At 41.6% G+C, this 16,133-nt stretch overlaps 2 protein-coding genes across 2 annotated transcripts in view; one reads left to right on the forward strand and one right to left on the reverse strand.

The window, feature by feature from the left end:
• The first annotated feature begins 3,818 nt into the window (after positions 1–3,818).
• On the forward strand, positions 3,819–8,234 carry LOC118417255 (zinc transporter ZIP1-like). Its single transcript, XM_035822740.1, has 5 exons — positions 3,819–4,353; positions 4,795–4,994; positions 5,754–5,839; positions 6,629–6,781; positions 7,347–8,234. The coding sequence occupies exons 1-5, from the start codon at positions 4,057–4,059 to the stop codon at positions 7,631–7,633; spliced, it is 1,023 nt and encodes a 340-aa protein (XP_035678633.1). The 5' UTR covers positions 3,819–4,056; the 3' UTR covers positions 7,634–8,234.
• Positions 8,235–10,392: 2,158 nt separating this feature from the next.
• The window catches only part of LOC118418147 (pancreatic lipase-related protein 2-like), a 7,464-nt gene continuing 1,723 nt past the window's right edge, over positions 10,393–16,133 (reverse strand). Inside the window, exons 4-11 of the mRNA XM_035823982.1 lie at positions 15,587–15,725; positions 14,142–14,250; positions 13,539–13,655; positions 13,131–13,208; positions 12,555–12,800; positions 11,935–12,076; positions 10,766–11,374; positions 10,393–10,480 (exon numbers count right to left, since the gene is read on the reverse strand). Of these exons, the coding sequence (XP_035679875.1) occupies positions 10,393–10,480; positions 10,766–11,374; positions 11,935–12,076; positions 12,555–12,800; positions 13,131–13,208; positions 13,539–13,655; positions 14,142–14,250; positions 15,587–15,725 (1,528 nt within the window). The remainder of the gene's footprint in view (positions 10,481–10,765; positions 11,375–11,934; positions 12,077–12,554; positions 12,801–13,130; positions 13,209–13,538; positions 13,656–14,141; positions 14,251–15,586; positions 15,726–16,133) is intronic.

Here is a 16,133-nt window from a genome sequence, read left to right on the forward strand (position 1 = left end):
AGACGTATCATAGTGAATGACCACAAGATCACCAATATTGATAACTTTTGTCTGAATAGTACGATTTTTTTTTCATGTTTATGGTTTTATGCTTCATGTTTATCTCCGATGTTTCTACTATTAGCTACACGGACACACATGTGAAATTATATATTACGTGCCTGTGGTAGATGAAGAATATAAATTCATTTTGATGCTTTTTGACATAAAACCGCGAACGAACGAAAATTAGATACACTTATATCATTGATTATTGTGGGATATCATACCAATGAGACAGTGTGTAGGTGTATCAGCTTGCGGTTTTAAAACTATTTTCACAACATACTGGAAGGCCATTTTACTCAGTAGATTCGGGTACATCTCACGCAGAGCGTCAACATCTGGCCCTGTCTGTTGAGTGTGGCGTGAAACAATGAAACAACGTCGTCATTTTCAGGTCGTGTTTAGACCGGGCTTGGTTTGGACTCCCGGGGTGGGGGGCTTATTTGGCCCCCCACCGTAAATTTCAAACCGGCTACGATCACCAAATTTGCAGGGGATGATGTACTCTCAAAGTTTAATTATGTTATTTTAATTATCCTATTACACTACTGCGCTATACTGCAGCTTGCCCTATTCAAGACGTACTGTTTGAACATATTAAGATAATGTTACAGTAATTCACCACAAGAACTCCAACGTTGATTACGTTTATCTATGATGATTTTCATGTTTATGTTTTCATGCTTCATGTGTATCTTAGATGTTTAATCACTAGCGACACGGCCACCCATGTAGTTATATGCAGTTCTCTGTGGCAGACGAAGAACATGTTTTGATGCATTAAGACATAAAACTGCAACCGACAATGAACGAAAATTAGATACACTGGTATCACTGATTATTGTGCGTGGGATATCATAGCAATGAGACAGTGTGTAGGTGTATCAGCTTGCGTTTGAAAACTATTTTCACAACATACTGGAAGGCCATTTTACTCAGTAGATCCGGGTACGTCTCACGCAGAGCGTCAGCATCGGGCCCTGGCTGTTGCGTGTGCGTGAAACAATTAAACAACGTCGTCATTTTCAAGTGGTGTAACTTTACCTAGACCGGGCTTTGTTTGGACTCCTGGGAACACACACACACACAGACTGTAATTTCAAACTGGCTTGGTTTACGATAACAATAATAGCAAATAATATAGCAATCAGATGCGTTCGCAAGGGTCACATACGTCATACGATACGATGTACGGCAGCAATTAAGGGCGTTTTGGGACTGAAGTGGCACAATCTATGCAACGTCCCGCTGTCTTATGATTGTTGTACATCCTTGTTGATCGACGGATCTGTCTAGTACCACTAGTTCACCTTTATCAACGGGGTGACCTATATCCGTTGTATTTAAAAAAAGGGTATTCATGGATACTAAGTTTGAAATTGATTTTTTTCAAAATATGGCAGTTTGAAATCACCCTACGTCGAGGACTCTATTTTCAAAGACAGCGGACATAGGTGATCCCGAGGATACAGGTGAAGTGTCCCACGTACAATAGATAATAATTCAACATATTACCTGTCGTTCAGAAGCTATTACGAGATGAGAATCCCTGAACAACGTTGTTTGTTACCTAGGAGTTCTCTATGATAGGTATGATATCGTCAACAGTTGGTAGGCTTGAAAAAAGGACTGTGAAAGGCATATTAGCCCTTGAATAATGGCGAAAAGCTGTAATATATTGTTGCCCTTTGCCATGGACAGAAAAAACATATATATAGAACACCACGAAGATCATGATACTGTGAAAAGAATATTAATGCCTCTGCCCCCCACCCCCCAAAATACTGCGAATTTGGGTTATGTGGACAGCCCCGAAATGCCCTCTATCGAGTAACATTGAATTACATTGCAGTTGCATCAGCCTGATTTAGCAGATGATGGCCTGTTTCAAACGCATGAATTCTATTTCTAGGTACAAATACCTGTCATTGACAACGACTTAGATATAAGTATGAGTGCACACAGTAGAGATCAGAAGGAGCTTTCGCTCGTTCTCTCTTGCATTCGTTCACGCATTCGTTCTCCCTTATCTGTCTCTGTAAACCAAAAGGTTTGTTTATCGTGGCTGTGACGACAAAGAATGTTCTACTGAGCCGCCACGTATCACCATTGGAGCAGTCGGTGACATGTCTCACACATCCAAAACATGCGACGAATCTGACCATGTCAATATACGGGTCTCCGTGACAGTACTGAAATGCCCTCTGGTAATACTCGGCTGTATTGCATATGCAGCAGCTTGGTCTCAAGCATAGCAAGTAATGATGCGAAATCGAAATACATACTATCATTCAGACATTATTGTCCAGGTCTTCCCCTCCAACTTTTCGCAGTGGTCGCTAAGTATATGATGCTTTACTACACCCAGGAAAGTTGTCAAATATCAAAGTAATACATATTCATTTGGAGTAGTTAAACTTCGAATCCCCTTTCTAAGAATGGTTTGATGACAGAAAATACCTCAAATGTATAGCAAATGTATAGAAATGCTTTCTTTTTCTAAACGTTACTTCACCAAAAAACTACTGACCATTTTGCACAGATAAGGCCACACCAATTTAATTTCTTGGTTCACGGATTTTTTCATAAAAAAATATGGAGCGAGAGGGCGAAATAAAATAAAAATTGTAAAATGGTTGGGGTCAAGGTAACGGCTAATCCAAAACATAAAGAAAAAAAGTTTTCGGCTTGAAAAAAGTTTTAAAAAAACTATTATTGTACAGTAACAGCACCTGTACCCACACTTTAAGGAGCGTATGATATAAAGGCCAATTTGCTACACCAGAAAGCTGGTGAATGGTTTCATTAATGGTGAAAATTTGCTGACTGGTAATTTTTTTTTCCAAAAAATAGGAGCGAGCGAATCCGTGAACAAAGAAATTAAATTGATGTGGCCTAACGCCCAAACGTAAAATGTCTGACGTTCTAACGCTGTTGGTCAATGGGATTTTACTTAAAGCAAAATGATAACAATTTGTAATAGTCTGTAGAGGATGTCATTCGAAAAATTTACTTGCTGTGGCCTTACTAAAACATATATCCTTCATATGACACTTGCTATATTATGTAACCATGGTGACAGCTGTCCTGTCTCGTTAAGGTCATTGACCTTATTTGCTTGTAACGGAGGAAGAAGGAGAAGGAACGAAACGAAATCATACTAAAAATCTATTTGCAAGGACACGTATCAATCTTAAATATTCAAGACTTCTCCGGAAGTATATGATATATTTCTAGGTCATGGATTTATTTCTGGTATGGGATATAACAAATATTTGGAGCTATCAGAAGAAAAGGTAAACAGCTATAAGCTGACAAACATTATATAGACATATAGATATGTAAAATATATCAAGTAAAAAGACAACTTTTTATTTTGGAAAGATTTGTCTAAACGCATTAGAGATGTGATTGTGTTTGTTCCATCTGGCCGATTTGTTTCTGTTTGGGATCACTGCACTAAAATGTTACCTCAACCAACAACCACTTAATTGCAGCTATGTGCAACAGCGCCCATCTATAAAGTAGTTCGGTAACTCAACCTGTTTTAGAACGCATAACGACACCTGGACGATGCGTGCTATTGCTCTCTACACGGCTTGACTCAAATTCTATTCACACAGCCGCGGTAACGGCTGGCGCGGTGTTTAACGTAACAATTCATGCGGCATGCCGACCATGTTTGTGTCCAAAACATTGACGAGACAGATGGTGCGGTGTAGCACCAGGTTTGTAACCGTGAATAATGTACAGTATCGACCAAAACGAGCAGGAAAATACGATTCGGTCCCAGATATCCGGCTGTACCTGTGAATCATACACAGACGTCAATAGTTAAAGGTCATTCAACCGGATTCTTATGTCTACGGGGCAACTTCTGTGGGCCGTCTTTCATCGTGCTTGAGCAGTGCGAGTCTACGGTGAATACGAAGAGGTTTCTACGTGTTGCATGTCTCTTCTTTGCTAGATATACAACTGCAAAAGTTCGTAGTACCAGTTTATTCAACAAAGATGGCTGAATCAGTGACGGTGGTAAAGATAGCGGCCATCTTGGTCACCTTTATCTTGACTATGATATTTGGGTTGGGGCCTGCTTGGTTCGTGTCTGGGAGGAAACAACGGTACAAACAACGAGGTAGGACGCCGGCCCTGCTCAGCTGCTTCGCCGGGGGAGTGTTTCTGGCCACCTGCCTCTTGGACTTGATTCCTGACGTCGAGGAGGAGCTGAACCTTGCCCTCGCGGGCTCACACCTCTCGTACCCGGGTTTCCCCCTCCCAATGCTCGTGGTGGCCATGGGCTTGTTCATGGTAGGGCTGGGTATCGGTACAGCGTACCGGTACAAAACCGGTTTTTCCTATTGGACCGGTCCAGAAAAACCGGACCTGAAAAAATTAGGTGGACCGGATGTTGGACCGGTTAGAAAATTAACAGATTATTTCATAAGGCATTTACGCGTTTTGGCGCTTGCAGGTGGAAGAAAATAACAAGAGTAAAGTAGAGTAGAGTTTATAGTAATTTCTACCAAGTTTTACAGCCAATCGTACAGGTGCAGTTAGCGTTGTAGGATTTTAAAACGCCAGTGGAAGTCTAGTACTCCACCAAACAGATTTCTTTGTAGTAAAATGGACTATTAGTATGAGTCATACTGAATCAGGTCCAGGTTCAGGTCCGGACCTGGACCTGATCTTTTGGACCTGAACCGGACCTGGACCTGAATTTTCTGTACCGGTACCCAGCCCTAGTTCATGGTTCTAACGGTGGAGCAGGTGGCCCTGAAGTACCACAGCAGGCCGCTACAGGCGCGGCACAACGGTACACACATCGCCCTGGAGACTCCCGTGTGCATAAACAACGAGGAAGAAGACGTGAACGTTATGGAGATGGGGGAAATGCACGGTGGAATACCCGACTCAGACCAGAGTGACGACCATGAACATTTGCATGCCAGGTAAGTGATGTAGCTACATAAACATTAAGCCGAAGTCTGAATATTCAAATTTAGTACAGTCAGTATATTAGAATATTGTTTACTTTGATTGTTTTCAGTAGAGCGATCAGTCGCAATAATGGTTCAATTTTAAATCGTTTCATCATTCTGTTTGATTTAGTTTGTAACAGCGGTGTTAATTGTAAAATAGTTTAAAATATTATGTATTTTTTTCATCTCAATCGACAACATTGTCTTTTGTACAACATATCTGCCCTGCAAAGAATATTTTGTCAACGACCCTTAAACAACCCGTTCGGCGTCATTTACCTACAGTTAATAAAGATAGTGACCATTTCATAGGATTTTTAAGGCCCGTTCTTATGTCACAAACTTTTTTTTTTCATTTCCCGAATTCAGTCAACACATTTTCATCATAAATCCAGCAATAAGAAATTTGTAAGCATTGCAACTGAAATATGTTTTCTTTGGAGTACATTGATACCCATAGTAGCTGTTATGAGTTGTACGTATGCGTAGAAATGTTTACATCCGCCAACAAATACGGCAACAGATCGTTGCGTTCTGTGTAGATTTGTTTACTTGAGATGACACTGCCAGATAGATCCAATAACAAGATTACAATGTTATATTGCCCCGCAATAGCCTGTGCCGGTAAAAACAATCATAGGATTATAACGTCAAATCTGGTAGTTGAAGGCATTACTATTTCTTGTTCTTTGCTTTTGTTAAATCGAGTTTTTACCCCGCATTTTCCAGCCTACGATCTTGGTCCCTACTCCTTGCCATTTCCCTACATTCCGTCTTTGAGGGCATCGCCGTTGGGCTACAGAAAGAGACAGCCGGTAGGTAGCATGACGTCAGCACAGGCGATGACGTAGTAGTCCCAGTGGGTGATGGGAGATTTTAGTCACAGAACAAAGGAAACGATTACGATTATAATTCACTCAGCCGCAAAATGAGCTGACCTAGTTCCCGGGGAAATTAACTGTTAAAATGTTCTGTATTTGCTAAGCCGTACATTAAGACCGGGTAACATCTAGGGAATTTGATAATGTCTTAGAATTACGATTTTGACGTAAGCAATTAATGTGATTTACGTAAAGCGGATGTTCCAATACTTACGTATATTCCAACACATGTACAGGATTCTTATGTATCTAAAGCAGCAAAAAGTAGTAGGGTTTAGAAAGCACCTAGGAAAGTAGCCGAAATGCTATCGAAAAGTCTGCAGATAGAATCTCATTGGTTGTGTAGATAAGAGCTGTTTGTGCATCTTTATTTACAAGCGTATGCCCGAACGAAAATTGCAACGGTTACGTATACAGTGATAAGTAGGCTTTGTGACTAGTATAGTAGAAATTAAGATTTTGTAGTTTTTTAGATGCTGAAATCTCGAGAAGATTGTGTTTCAAAATGCCTGTAGCCTGTGCCGGTAAATGAATAATAAACAAAATGCCTGTTTCTTTCTGCTGTATAATGACGGCATTTACAGATTAAATGCATTTTATTTTCCATTGCACCAGGCCTATTGTACAATAAACACATGGTTTTTATTCGAAATGGTAGCTTTTTATAACGTTCCTTTCTGTTGAATTATCCATCTGATGAAACTATTCCTGGTTCTTTCCTAGCCGTTTTACAGTTGATAACGGCAGTGGCACTGCACAAGTCTGTCATGGCCTTCAGCCTCGGGATGGCCCTGGTGCAAAGCACCATGGGAAGGACCACCATGGTAGGGCTCAGCATCTTCTTCGCCATCACGGCTCCGACAGGCATGGCCATTGGTGAGAACTGCGTTATTGTTTTTAATGTCTAGATTGACAAGGTACTCGTATGCACTGGCCCACTTCCATGCATCTGCAAAATGAGGTCCCAAACGTGGAGTTTAAATCTCGTGGTTCATGATTGCAGTTGGTTCTCTGATCTATTCGTTAATCCAACTAGTTCTGTTGCAATCTCTGTGGACTCTTGTTAGTCCGGTCCAAGTCTGTTGCTGAGCTGTTTATTCCCCGAGATAATTTCATATGATTGGTAGAATGTGCGATATTAGTGTTTTCTTTTACACAATCAGTAATATGCCTCACTTGTTTACGTTTCGATGCCTATCGGTCTCAGACATCTTTCTCAGAGTACTAGTAAGTAGCGATGTAGAGGTACGCTTTTGTGGCGTGACTAAGTTTATATCCCCCCTCACAAAAGCGCCACCTACATTGGCTACTTATAGCGGCAAGAAGCAGCATACTACATGTAGTTAGAACTTAGGAAGGTATCTGAAAGGCATCGAAACGTAAGAAGGTGAGACTTGACTGATTTTGTAACGGTCGTTTCTTTTGATATGGTCTGTCACAGGGATGGTGGTCGAGTCCAGCTCTCAGACGACTCACAGCCACGGCGTAAGCGGGGTGCTGACGGGGCTGGCCACCGGCACCTTTCTGTACGTAACGTTCCTGGAGGTTCTAGCGCACGAACTCAAGTCCAACAGGGACAGGCTTCTCAAACTGGGCGCCATTTTTCTCGGCTTCTTCACGGTGGTGGGACTGATGTTTCTGGACGCAGACATGAAGGAAAACCGGCATTTCTGCCCGGAACAGTTTCATAACTTGACTTCGACAGGCGAACTGGTGCAGACTCCTTAATAGGGATGACAATGACTTTCTCACTGAGTGAAATTTGTAGGAACAAATCCGACAACTAATCAGGCACAAAGTGGGCTTCCGCTTTCAAGCCACTTCTTAGCAGGACAACAAAAGACTTTATAGTGTTACAACGAAATTGTAAGAACGTAGTGTCAAAATGAAACATTCATTAAAGGTGTCCTTGTGTCTGCAACATACCAATGGACAGAAGAACGGTTATTCATAGTATTTATTGTACAAGGTTCAAGGCCTGATGCCAATAGCTTGCGTCACTTTTATTAGATACATATATTCATCTAGGTTTAAATGTTCCGTGCAATATATTTGATTCACTTTGGTAACAAAGTAGAATTTGCACACGTAAAAGAATTTATCAGACGTAAAATCCATCGGAAATCTTGTTTAGATAGGTAATATTTATATTATAATTGTAAAGATTCTACGCTATATTCACACACAATGTTAAACGCTCATCAACACTCTTTTGACCAGTCCTCTGATCCTTCTCAAGTTGAAATGACCCGAATGCACTGTCAGGTGACCATGACGGAACTGTGACGTCAGAAACGGGTCACCCGGCGTTTAAAGCCTTTACAATATCAAGTATTGTCACATGTAGACTAGAGTCGATTCCACATTACCAAGAGGGTCTTTCTTGCCTTTTGTTCCAACGTGTTGAAAATCTTTATAACATAATAAATGTGATAAGTAACTGTTAAGAACTATTTCTAACATCTGTGTGATGTTCTAAATATTTTCTACAGTGTTCATACATGTTAGAAACATCAAATCCATTATTTCTGTTAGTTTCTAAACTGTTTCAACATAGGTTCACCATTTGTGATCACATGTGATCACATGTTCGAACAGTGAAACAAAATGATGAAACTGGGTCAGTGGGCTGGGAAGAGGGAAATTCACACATCCCTGCCAAGTACAAGAAATTGTGTCTGTCTGACAGCTTTTCACAAAAGAGCCACTAGTGTCTACTAAAGAAAATCTAAAAATACAAGACCCAAACAAAAGGCCCAGCTTAGCAGCTTGGTTTATGGGGGTAATAAAAGTTTTTATGGAGTAAAAAAATGACGCAAATTGTTGGAACATATGATCACTTGTTCCAACAATGACAAAAACACATAGATGTTTCTAAATTGTTTTTAATAAAGAGTTATTTGTACCATTAATTTCCCAATGTTTCCAACATATATAGATAGGTTCAAACATGTTCAAACTTCCATTTTCAATTGTTTGAACAATTTAGAACGCCAGCCACTGAAATATTCTTTTGCTTAGAATAGTTCAAACTTATTACAAATATTATTTCAAAACCCTCTCGGTGACTCGGAATCGACTCTATCATTGGAAAGTAACGTTGTAAGATCGATTGCGAATTGCAAAATAAGGTCATTTCTCAAAACGTGTTACAATAACTATCGATAACGGTCTGAACCCGGGTCAATGAACTATCGACATGCCATGTTAATCAATACGTTATTAGAACACGTCCAAATGTTTTTTGAATAATGAAACATCTGTGAATGAATATTCTCAATTGTAGTAATTTGTTCCAATGACGCCAAAATAGTTTAGCTAAAATGACTAGATTTAGCGATAGTCTTAAAATAAAATTTTCGTCAACATCATATTATTGTTTCAATTGCCCTCGCTGTTGCCCGAGTCATGCTCAATCAATGTGTTAGGGACTGTTTTCAGGTGAAAAATACGCGCGACCCTCTGTCGGTCTTTAAATCAGTCGACCTTCCAGCGATCGCGAAGTACGCCCAAAGATCGTCGACAATGTGACAGTGGTATAAGAACGGGTCTATTCTTTTTGCATGTCGAAAAGAGTATGGGGAATTTCCCCTGTACAATAGACCTGTAAATACTGTACATAGCGTTTGTATTCTCTGTTACGGCATTGTTTCTGTGATAGACAAATGATTCAAGGCGACAAGTACTCAAAACATCGTTTATTGTAACGTATGTCGGTGTCATAACTTTACAACATTTCAAAATCGTCCTAAACGCAAACCATGATACAGAGTTTAAAGTATATCATAGTGTCAATGTTACCTGGTGCTGTGGAATAGTGGCTGTGAGTGTTCGACTTGCATTTGGACGGTCGTAGTTCAAACCACGGACGGCCTTATACCGAAGATTTTTAAAATGGTGCATACTGCTTTCTCTGCATAGCACTCAGCAATCATGAATAGAGTATTGGAGTTGAATACACTCGTTAAAAAAATCTGGAAAACGGAAGATGTCACTGGCGGAAGCGTATAGGTCTAAGACGCTTGCCGCCAGACCTCTTCAGAGGCGAGACATTAAGCAAAATGTGGTTATAACGGACCCTCTAAGAGTCTTAATCTTGATGATATACACTCAATAAAAAGGAGGTCATTGATGATTGTGCCCGCGTTTAAACTGGTGGAAGTCTTCACCTCAGTCTTCTCTAATCTTTTGTATTAACGCTAATTATCTTTCTCTGCTGGGTAACCTATATAGGCATGGGTATTCAGGGATATCAAGTCGATGGTTTCCGAGACTAAGAGTACAATATTTTCAAAATACTGCAGTTTGAAACCACAGTCCGTCGACTTGATATCCCTAAATATTCCATTTTTAAAAAGCAAAGGATACACAAGTTACACCGCGAATATAGGTGAACTAGCATTATCTCTTTTCACACAAGGATTACGTGTTTATGACACTCTGAAGCGGAAGGTAAGGACCTCTGTCTTGAACCAATCCTGGTGCCACTAACCCTCACATCGAGAAAACCGGACACACTCTCCTTTCCGGATTTGCGGAATCCGGTGCTCGCGTCCGTCAGCGCAGAAGTGCAAGCTGGGTAAGAAATGGAAAATGGAATCGCAATCAGAATTTGGACTCTATGTTGAGTATGGCCATTACAAACAAATCCTAGCTCAAAAGGCCAACGTACTAACCATCTAAACTGGTCAGTTGGTAGCGCTTGAACCCTGAACTGTTACACTAAAATATTTTGGCGACGTCTCAGGGGCGAGCCAAAGGTTATTGTAGTGTTTCACTCAGAGGGATATTCCGTTCTAGCTAACACCCAAAAAGATAGATAACGTCAGCGAGATAAGATTTGTAATCTTGCACACAAACCTTTCCTGTGATTCCCCCGATTTCACACGGATTTTTCTCACGTGCATGACGTCACTTTCCGAGCGGCGATGACGTCTACGTGGCGTAGTCTTCAGGAGAGCTCCGTCCTCACCGTGTCGACGACTATGATGCTTATTACCTCCTTTGCTCCCATTAATGTGCATTACGTCATCGTGACGTGTTGTGCCGTCAACAGAGTCGTCTATTTTACTTGTAGTGTTCCAAATACCACCTTTGTCCTGCAATTTGAGACTGATGAAAGGATGGTAAACTTGTAAGACCGCTTGCAGTGCCATCAGCTTGTTGGAGTCGTTCCTTTTCACACCTCGAGGCCTGGTGTACTTCCTCATACGTGCTTCGTCACCGGAAGTGACGTCGGCAATCACGTCACCGTACTTCCGGACAAATGCCTCAAACACGGCGTCATCACCACGGAGGTCACGCTTGCGACGTTTCCCCCAAAGGTCCCACAGACTGAAGCCATCGTTTTGCGAGGCCGATTCGCTGTCATCCCAGCGGAACGTCACGCTGTGCAGACGACCTAACCTGTCATGTGACGTCACTAGGAACCTGACGTGATGCCCGGGTACCATGGTAACGGGTTCGCCGCTGAAGAAAAAGTACATATATAGTTATGACTTGTAGGAACAATGAGAAATTTCTATTACTATCTTGGCGACCATGTTGGTGGGTAATTAGATTACAGCAGCAGCATGTTGGCTTGTTGAACAGACGTAACATTACATCTGTAATCCAACATGCATATATGGCGCAAAATGACGTTTTATGAAAAGATTGTATGCACCATGTATAAAGTATAATGTACAAATGAATTACCTGAACACTTTAACAATACTAGACTTAAGTTTGCTTACTACCTTCGCCAAGAATGTTATGTTACCGTTAGCGTTTCTTTATTTGTTTGCTTGTTTGTTCGTTTGCGATTGAACAGAATAGCTCAAGAGGCTATGGATAGATTGCTATAAAATTGTGTATGTCGTCAGGTCCTAACCTATCCTAGTAACTTTACATGGTACTGCAACAGGAATGTCCGTTTATGTACCTCACTACTTTTTACAAACATTCTATGCTGTCTCAGCCTCGAAACGTCGGAACGATACCTTCCCCTCAAAACTGATACCTTTATATAGTATAGTAATTGTCCTTACCTATTGAGGGGTAGTTCTTGGCTGGTCCCATTCTTGCCATGTAGGGTGACGAACAGGCGGCCCTCCCTTCGCCCCTCGTGTCTTCGGTGGTACCCTGAGCCGCGTCCGCGCCGGAAGTGTATCCTCACCGAGTAATGGTAAACTGGAGAAGAAATAGAACTATTGTGAAAGTGCCCTCACGCTGCAACAACGAATCTTGCATATTGCATATTGCACAGTGCAGCAGCGACACCTAGCTGCAGTTTGAAGTAGAGCCGGTTAGTATTGCCCTGAAACTCTCATTAGAATAGGCTTTCGGTGATTCTTCGATCCACGCAGTTCTTACAGTCAAAGATAAGACAAGGGTTTAGTTGTGCACGTGCTTGCGCCTGAGTCTGAGAGAGCGTGTGTGCATGTCTGCGTGTCTGTCGGTGTGTGTTCTAATTGAAATTGTATTCCCAGATTAAACGACCAAAAATTAAATGTACACTTTCAAGAGTGCTGATTCAGGGTTGTTGTTGTTTTTTTCATTCCAGTGGCGTTTATGTACCAAATGCTTACAGTCCTCACCTCGTATGACCGAGTACTATATAATAGATACTATAGTATAACATATAAGAATTCTATTCAAGCCTTTCTACCTCTGTAAGGTTCTTCAGCCGTCGTGTGCAAGTACATCTTGACGTGTTTCTTCCTGGGAACTCTGGTGGCGTCTATCCCTATGCTCCTGCAGCGGTTCGCCCTGCAGCTCATGCAGGTTCCCGCTAGGAAGCGCTCGTGACTGTCGCACCTGTACGATCGGAGTGGAGGATTCTGGGAGTCCAAACTGCCATAGAAGTAGTAGATCGACTTGCGGTGATCGCAGAATGTCAACAGGTCCCCGAGAACTGTGGTAACGGCAATTCAAAATACTATAATCAATCAAGTCTTTTGAATTTCAATTTTTGGTATCCAACCGTATTCAGCTTTCGTCCTGATTTCACTTTCATTTTTTTACATTGTTTATTTGCACAAAACAAACATTTACAAATGTACAAAGAAATTCTAACCGTTATTCCGGAAAAAAGCTAAGGGCGATTATAAATCGGTACAAAAAATGAAGACTGGATAACAGGCAACTCTTTCACTGCCGTCCTTCTGACGCGTTGAGTTGTTTGACACACTAACAGATTTATTTCGTACAATGTTTTACGTGCACGGCTGTCTAACCTACTTACACGACTCGCAGCCGGGTTGGTTCGTGCCGCCGTTCGGGTAAAAGTCCACGTGACCGACCGGACTCATGCCACTGGGACCTGGAAAAAGACACACGTTAAAGGACGTGAAGACACGTCATGCAGTATTACATTTTGCACATTTGAGCATAGTGCATTTGAGCATTTTTCCCAAATTATCGTACTTCATAACGTTACAACAGATTTCAATCCAAGTATTTGCAAGGCGCTAGGTGGAATCTCGCTGACAAACTTTTGCTTCACAATTTCGAGAATAGAGTTTAATTGCATAGAGTGATTAATGCAGTTAAGAGCTCACAAATTGTTACTTTGATACCCTTGAAGACAGCCCTTGTTCCATGTTAGTTGATCAAATGCAATAGAGATGTAGAACATTAAGCACAGATTTACCCATCCCGCCCAACATCTCGGCATCTGTGTGGATGATGTCCACAAACTCGGCATCTGTCGGGTCCAGTCGGGCCTCGGGCGGAGACTCGGCAAAGTACATGGCGGCTGGGTCCAGACCTGGGGGGTTAAGGACACAGTGCAAGAAATTTTGAAATAACGTAGCAGTCCTCATCGTTTGGTTTTACATTGTTGCTTTTGGCGTGTCTGTGAATATGTGTATGTCTGTATGTGTGTTTGTGTTTACTTATATCTATGGTCAGCACAACTTTTTGGATGAATGGTGATGATCGTGATTTGTTATGCGGATAGGGTTTGTGAAGACGATGTTGGACCCTCTAGTGTGTGTTCTCGTAGTATCCGTGTAATAGATTTTCTTTCGCGATCGGAGTTTTGTGAATTTTCTTCTTTTTGATGAAGCGACTGCATTCGTCCTCCTGACGATTCTGTAGCCTATATTTGTTTTCTCAGAGTCAGACAAGCTCTGATGACGTACCAAGAAAGACAAGACACAGAGTATTTCTCGAAAGCTTCGCAAAAGTAGCGAACTCTTTTGTCATGTGCAATCGTTAATTATATTATATTTTGTCAAAGAGTTGTATTTACCAGTGATCCTGCCCAGCCCCGGTAGCTGTGCGCCCGCCAGTCCCGCGATCTGTGCCCCGAAGCTGAAGCCCACGATGTGGAACGACTGGAGGGACACGCCGGTTATGTTCTGTACGAAAACAAAACGCAGATGTTCGTGAAGTGTTCGTGAAAAGAAAACAAGTCATATTCGTCTTTTGGCAGTTCAGTGATTTTGATTCTTCAGTGATGAACAATTTCATGCAGGCTCTTGTAAAAGGTAGTCCCGTAGCCATTTTAAGGTCATAGGGGCAATGGGCTGTTATCCACTGCGTCTAGGGAAAAGATCACCAGTTCTGTGTCCTATCAAAATATGTAGAAAATAGGTAAGGAACAGGCTGCTAAAGGTCACATTTTTAGTCCATGAAAAACTCACATGGGCATCGTAGCCTGACCTCTAAAGTACCCATCTAGTGAAACCTATAGGCGGTAACCCTTCTCACACCACCTCATGACCTCGATATGCAAGACCTGATGACATACAAACTGCCTTTCCAGTTGCTGTTTTTCTTTTTCAGTTTACCACGACACTCCAAGCAAAAGGGACAAAAGCCTGTGACACAGCGAAGTGTTGTTTTGAAGGCTTCTGCCAGACTTATGGCAAGTAATCCCCTAAAATACGATGAATGATGTTGTTAAGGCAATTATCATTTACTTACGTGGATTGGCGTTGCTAACGAAATGTGCTAAACATAAAATAGGGTGGTTCAGTAAAGATTTGGCATGACCCACGTCTTGTCACTGTAAGACGCACAGGTATTATTATGATACACCTCTTCATATGTCACATGCCTATTCTATTCTCTAAACTCTCAATCTTCCCTGTAGACAGTTGCTAGTATGAAGTGAGACATTTGAATTCAGAGTTGTTATCGGGTCCCTGCCTATGTGTTTTTGTCAACTAGTTTCCCACAAGCTAAATGTGATATCTCGCAGAAGTTGCGGCACGTTAAAACACCGATAAAAAACGAATCTTTTTAGAACTTAACTCTTTTACGTTTTGTGTGTTATGTTGTACTTCTAGTCATACGCCTACTTCTTGCCTGATATTTCCATAATAAAGTCAAGGGTAACCCAAATTCAATTCAGAACGCAACGACGACCCTAACGTACCGCAGTCCAGTGGAATACACTCTTTAGAGAAACGAAATTCGGTACGAATGAGTCTGATATGCTACGTAGTTAACTTTCTGTACTTAAAAACTGTATGTTGTTAATTGGCCTTTTTAAAACAATTTTTTACAACTTGGGTTCAGGGCCACTTTGTCCTTTTCATGCCTTCATGAATAATAAAAATATGAGTCTTTAATGCCAAATAGGTTGTTCCAAGTTTTGTATCTCTTAGTTTACATTTCCATTTTAAATTCGTTGCAACTTCACAGCAAATCGCTGCGGGTTCGTCCATGGATAGAATGAGCACAACTAACCTGAAGCCATTTGCAGAAGTACGCGAGCTCGGCAGCGGAGACACGGACGTTAGCGGCGGCTTGGGCGGGGTTCAGGCCCGTCAGGGAACCCTCGATCCAGCTCACAAATATCACGTTGGCGTTCTCCCTGTTCAGCAGCCTGAAACATGCATAGCGTTCAGCTGTAAGTGTACTGACACGCGGTTCAAATGTGACACAAGGAGAAGTTGGGCTATGAACTATGGTTATTTGTTTGAATACACCACACGGCTAGGTAATATCTTCTAATGCATATGCTACGGTCATATTTGTTAGTTTTTTTTCACTTTTGGGCGTCTGCTTTACGTGGCCCCATGGGACACCCTGCATCTATCGGTCTATTTGGGGGCACGGTTAGGGTCCCGGATTTTTTTTTATCTCGCAGTTAAAATCAACCGGGGACCCGGCGACAAATAGACACAGTAAGCTAACCGTGAAAACAGTAAAAAAAGGTATCCCACCTAATCTTCCAAAGTATGCAGGAAATTCATATGAACTGCGTGGATGCGATTAAAGAAACGAGATAAAA

Source organism: Branchiostoma floridae, chromosome 6 (genome assembly GCF_000003815.2).
Source record: "Branchiostoma floridae strain S238N-H82 chromosome 6, Bfl_VNyyK, whole genome shotgun sequence".
In the NCBI taxonomy this organism is placed as follows: Eukaryota; Metazoa; Chordata; class Leptocardii; order Amphioxiformes; family Branchiostomatidae; genus Branchiostoma; species Branchiostoma floridae.